The sequence below is a fragment of the Nothoprocta perdicaria genome, unplaced genomic scaffold (genome assembly GCF_003342845.1).
Source record: "Nothoprocta perdicaria isolate Ctin4 unplaced genomic scaffold, notPer1 scaffold_270, whole genome shotgun sequence".
NCBI classification, from domain to species: Eukaryota; Metazoa; Chordata; class Aves; order Tinamiformes; family Tinamidae; genus Nothoprocta; species Nothoprocta perdicaria.
Window position 1 is genome coordinate 671,375 of NW_020455500.1, and position 6,000 is coordinate 677,374.

Genomic DNA, 6,000 nt, shown 5'->3' on the forward strand with positions numbered 1-6,000 from the left:
CCTTTGAGTTGTCCAGTCTCCTAATGAAGGGACTTGCTGTGCTGCCATTTGCCAGTCACTCAGCATGAACTGAAGAAAAGTTAGGAACAGCAAGAGCCTGTTCAGTGCCCTGTGGCCTGCATTGCACTTTGTCCAGCTCCAGCTGAGCCCAGGAGATTGTGCAAAAGCCTCGCTGCCTCAGAAGTCAGTTTTACGGTAGCCAGAAATAGAATGAAAATCCCCATGTCCACCCCAGGGCAGATAGAGTTGTTCCTTACAAAATAATTTCTAGGAGCATGTCTGCATTTTCACCAGACCGAAGTGTCTGCCACGGTTCCCAGTGGAAGGAGACCTGGTGTGAATCGTGCATGTCCTCCACATCTCACAGTGGCTGCTGTTAAGCTGGGCAACGTGAGTGGTCAGACCTAACTCTAGGTACAGAGGAGTTCACAGATGCATGTCAACAGAGATGAGTACCCCATGGATGTACATACTGGTGGGATGAATATTAAATACCCATATCCTAAAGTAATACAGGTATAAATATGTTTTTTTATAATTATAGGAATGGATTGAATGGTAAGAAAATACTAAAGAGGGATTTTGTGGGTTACTTGCCAAATTGTGCCCCTTATCACAAAGCCTGGCAAGCCTGGAAGCTGTGGGCAGATATTACGTGGTGCAGAGCAAGCAGAACCTCTGTTTCAGTGCTGGGCACTTCTCAAGGTGCCTGTGCATGGAGATGGTATCTGCAGAGAGCCACAGTCAGCGGAACTTGTGAATTGCTGCCTTGCCCTGGACACGAGGCTGCCTGTGGCGTGGTCAGCAGTTCTTAGTCCTCTTGATGAATAGCACTTCCTGACTATTCACTGTGTCTTTTTTAGCATTCTCCATCACTCATGTTTAGGAAAAGAGCATTACTCAGGCATGCCACTTGTCCTAGCTCAGTAACTTCATTTACCTTCTAGTTTTAGCTGATGTTTGGTTGCTCAGTAAATAAAAAATGTGTGTGTGGGTGGAGGTGGCAGAATCTCCTCTGTTACAGGTGATTCTTGCTGTGATATCAGGAAGCCCAGATGTAAAACCCTCCTGGTGCTTGAGTTGGCTGTCATGATGGAAAGGAAGAATGGTATTTTGGCTAGTGTTGCCTGGGTTGAGAATGAGGTTGGTTGATCACCAACCCACGATGATTTAAGGCTGTTTCTTGTACTACAGCCAATGGACATGAATGGCTCAGTCATTTGAAGGCAAATGTGGAGACCTGGATCTCCCCTTTTCTCTTCTTCTCTCACCTGAAGCCCAGTTGTTCCAACCTTTCCTGCCTGATCGTCAGTGTTAAGAAGGTAGAACATGAGGTCAGAAGGGGTCCGTCTCCATGCTCATTCAGTCGCATGTCCGCCTTCTAGCAGCGGTAGCCAAACTGGTTTAAAATAGAAGTTAGGCTGTTCTACAAACTCTGTCCTTTGATGGACAGAATCCTTGATCCAAGGATTTGGGATGAGTTCTTTTATCCAACCGTTATTATCATCTGTGTCCTGTTGTTTACTGACTCTGCTCTCTTCCTGATGTTTGCCCAGTGCCTTCCTTGGGAGCATTTGCATCCTCTGAAGGTCACTTTGGTTCTTTTTTGTTGTTTTTAACCTTCTCTTGTAAGAAATTGTCCATTTTCCTGATGATCTTTGTTTTCTATGCCTGTTCAAGGCTTGAAGCTTACCCTTTGAGCTGGTGATCAGGGTTGTACCTAGTATCACCATGCTTTGTGTGATAACATCTGTAGTTTTCTGTTTCTGCTAGAAACTTTTCTCTTTATCTAGTGAGTTCAAAGCAGCCTTTACAGGAAGGGCAAATGTTTGAAATCCTAAATCAAACTGATTTCTAGAAGTGAAAATGCTTGGGATTTGTGGGTTCTGTCTTTTGCAAGCTCAGCAAGCTGAATAGACTTCCTGCCATGAACACTCGTGGCAGCCTCCAGGTCGGATATCTGACCCACTTTGGTGCTCGTCCCTGCTGAAGAGCAGCAAGAGAAGTTGAAGAGTTGGTGAATGTGTCAGAGGAGAGGATCAAATAGCTGGGCTTTGGATTGGGGGTTAGAAAAGAGGAAACGAGGAGATACAAGTCACCATGATTGTCTTGAATTCAAGAAAAAAAGTATTTATGTCCTTTGGCTGTAGAACAATAAATGACCTTCACTCATAGCATGAGAGATTCTAGATGGGGATGAGGGAAACCGAAGCAGTAGGAGTAGCTGTGACCTGGAGCAGAGTGCTCAGGGAGGTCCTGGGGGGCTGTGTTGGTATCTCGGGGGACCTGTAGAGTATGAGTGGACACATCCTCAGTACGAGTGGACACATCCTCAGTGACACAGGTGCTGCTGGTCTTGCCTGCAGGCAGGAGATGGGCTCGGCAGCCTCTCCAGGTTCCTGCTGGTGCTGCTGGCTCTTCTTACAGTGTTTGCTCCTGCCATTCCCTGGCTGAGCAGCAGACCTGTAGCTCCTTCCTACCTGTTGAGTTCTCATCTTATAGATGAATGGCACTTGTGGCTCATTCTGTGTCTCAGGCTGGGGCAGGGCCCGTGTGAAATGTGTGTGTCTGAGGTACCCGCAAAGGAGAGTGGTGCAAGAGGACACATCAACATCGTAACATCTCCGTGCTACGTTGCAATGTGCATGGTCCACGTGTGTCCCTGACAATCTTGCTTTGTCTTCGCAGCAGCAGCAGCAGCAGCAACAACAACAGCAGCAGCAGCAACAGCAACAACAGCAGCAACAGCAGCAGCAGCAACAGCAGGCGCAGCCGCAGCAGCAGGCGCAGGTCTCGGCGGTGCCGCAGCCCCAGGCGCAGGGACAGCCCCCGGGGCTGGGGATGCAGGCGCTTCCCCCCCAGCAGCCCATTGTGAGTGTCCCCCGAGGCAGAGGGACGTGGCAGCCCGGCACGAGGCCAGCGGGGCTCCCCCTGCATCCTCCCCCTTGCGCTTCCCGGTGCTTCCCAAGTGCCGGGCCGGGCAGCGAGGCTCTAACCACGTTTCTCTCCTTGCAGTTCCAGCGCCAGGGCCTGCAGCAGACGCAGCAGCAGCAGCAAACGGCTGCCCTGGTCCGGCAGCTTCAGCAGCAGCTCTCCAGTAAGCCTGGGGGTTCTCGACCCTGTCCCTACTCTCCTCCCCTGCCATTCCACATTGCCCCGATGCAAAGAGGTAGGGAAGGCCTCTGAGGCTCCAGGGATGCTGTGAAAACACCCCGCAGACAGACAGACACTGCGTGGCCCTTTGCAGTGCATCGAGTGTCACGCTGTGCCAGCCGTACCCATATACGGGGTGGGAGCTTGGAACTTGGTGGCTGGGAACTGACCCTTTCTTTGCTGGGCCATCATTTTTATGGCAGACAGGGATTTGGAGGCTGGTAATTCAATGTCAAGTGAAAATGCAGCTGTCAGGTTTGCTCTATCTACTTGTTAGTCCAGTTTCTTTAAACTGAGTGTTTCTCAGAATGGGCTTGTGCCTGGGAAGTGCTGGAGACAGTCGGAGGTGGAGGTGTTTCTTTGTCATATGTATAGCACTCGTAGCTGATAAATGTCTGTAATAAATAATGGCCAAACAATAGTGCTTACACTTGTTCCCTGACAGCAGATTCTTGGCACTTGAGACCAAAAAAATGGGAATTTTAATGCCACTTAAGCATTTCCAAGTAGTCTGAGTCACAGGCCACAAGCCTGCGTGAGGATCCTAGCCAGGACGTTTAAGTATAGGAAGCCCTCATGTAAGAATCTGCTTGTAGCAGAATATTTTCGTGTCTTTTCTGTACAGCAAACGGAGAGGAGTTTTATAGGGAATGGGTGCGTGGGCCCAGTGCAGCCGTGTGTCAACGTGCAGCTTCCGCGCTGCCTCGCTGGGTTTGCAGCAGCTCCCCCAGGAGCCATCTGGAGTCCTTATTCCTAGTGTCTGGGGTGGAGAGAAAGCGGGACAGAAACTCAGAGCTCCCTGTTGGAGCAGGACAAGAATTCCTGAGGCCGTGGATGTGCTGAACGTGGAGTTGTGCTGCAGGGCTGGAGAGGAGAGAGGACCAGCCCAGCTGCAGGGGTTGCTTTGTATTTGGCCTGCAGTGTGAAATGCGGATGGGCTCTCGGGAGAAAATCTGTGTGCCTCTCTACAGCTTGCAAATTTGTGAGGCTCAACTATAACTGCAGTGTTCCCAGCCCTCTTGGTGACCCCGCAGGTCCTCTGAGCATGTTTTCTATGCAGACTCTTGCTCTAAGTGATGTCCTGCATCTAAGTGATGATTCCTAAGTGATCCAGGACCCTCTGCTGCTCCTCTGCTATATGGACATTCGTCAGTGAAAAGGTAGCTGGCTTTGAGCTGAAATATCAGCTCAAATCCAACCAAAGCTCAAGAAGCAATTGAGCTGTGGACCTTTGATTGGGCTGAGCTACAGAGGCCTGGTAGAAAAGAGCCATCACATGGAGAACTCTGTGTAGATACAGGAAGGGTGTTGAGCTTGAAGGCAAGTAATGTGCCAGATAAGTCTTGATTTGTCCCTAGATACTGACAAGGAGCCAGGCTAGTTTTTGTTGCACTGGTCTGACCTCTGGAGCTCTTAAACCTTCATCTGTTCTGTGATTTGAGTGTTTTCTTCAAGGTAAGTGTTTGCCATTAGCTGACAGAGCAGCTCGGGTGGCCACAGGTGCTGTGCATACACACAGGGCTATTTTCCTTTCAAAATACAGCAATAACTTGCATCTAGCCTCACCCTCCAGCTGGCTAGTAGTGGACTCCCTGCTCATGATACTGTGGGAAGGGGAATCTTCTTGCGGGACCAAAGCCGGCCCCTCTAAACTCTGCTTTCCTCTCAACAGACACACAGACCCAGCAGAACAACAACCCCTTTGGCCGCTACTGATCCGTGGCCCTGGGGCCTGATCCAGGAGGGAGACATCCGTGTGGACCAGATGCAGCCTCGTCACCCTGATGCACAAGCTGGGGCTGCTCCCGAGCTCCCTTTCCAGGCTGGTGCCTCGAGTGCCGCCGCTGCCCCTCTCGCAGGGAGATGCCAGGAAGATGGTTTTATTGTACAGAGAAAGCGTTTTTACTATCCAATTTCTACAAATGTTTATGGAGATCCCTTGTGGCCGGTAGTCTCCCTTCCCCCTTTTTTGTTTCAGTTTTTACTCCGTTTTTAGTATTTTTGTTAAAATAATGATTAAGACATTGTAAAATTTTGTACTTTATTTATACCAGAAGAACCCTGTACTGCAGACATTCTCGGATGAATACAGAGAGCTTACTTTGCAAAAGGAGTGTGTATCGAGAGCCTGCCTTCCTCCTCGGAGCTCCTCCCCGCTCCCCGCAGCACCACCGTGCAGCATCTTTCTTGCTGGAACCCAGATCTGTGTTTCTGCCCTTTTTGAAAGGGTGCTGCTCGGGGTAAGCAGTGGGAAAAGGGGCTAAGGGAGTAAAGAAGCTGGTCTGGACTGTTATTGTTACGTGGTGCTAGCAGGGGCTCTTTCTCCTCCTGTGCTTGGTGCAACCCCAGCCCAAGCTGCATCCTTGCAGCTTGTCTGCGGTCCCTGCCATGGCTCTTGTGCTGACCCTCTGCCAGGTGCCCTCGCTGCTGCTGCCTTAGGAAGCAGCTGCTGCCCGTCCGTGGTGCCTGTGCCCAGATCGGCCCCAGCCTGCAGTCACCATGCAGCTGCTGAGCTGCACGTGAGCCCCAAGGTGGCACCAGCCAGGCCTGTGCGCAGCCGGGGCTGTTGGAGACAGACCCTGCCATTACAGAGAGCAGAGGGTCGCTTGCAGTGCTGTCCCTCCCTGCAGCCGCTCCTCCCCATGCTCCAACGGTCCCCAAGAGCAACAAATCCGGCTCCTTGTCCCGCGGCATCGCTGCCAGGGCTGGAGGCAGCTCCAGCCTCCGCTCGCAGTCCCCTCGGCACCAGCCCCTGTGCCGGGCAGCATCGCGGCCACCGCCTGCTGCAGCCACAGGGTGGGCAGGAGGGACGGGCAGCGCTGGGCCGGGCACAGCAGGCTCCGCTCA

The 6,000-nt window shown here is 51.5% G+C and overlaps 1 protein-coding gene across 1 annotated transcript in view; it reads left to right on the top strand.

Annotated features, from left to right (window-relative positions):
- Positions 1-5,263, top strand: part of MED12 (mediator complex subunit 12) — a 34,945-nt gene extending 29,682 nt beyond the window's left edge. Inside the window, exons 42-44 of the mRNA XM_026040923.1 lie at positions 2,695-2,871; positions 3,016-3,097; positions 4,826-5,263. Of these exons, the coding sequence (XP_025896708.1) occupies positions 2,695-2,871; positions 3,016-3,097; positions 4,826-4,869 (303 nt within the window). The 3' untranslated portion in view covers positions 4,870-5,263. The remainder of the gene's footprint in view (positions 1-2,694; positions 2,872-3,015; positions 3,098-4,825) is intronic.
- The last annotated feature ends 737 nt before the right edge of the window (positions 5,264-6,000 follow it).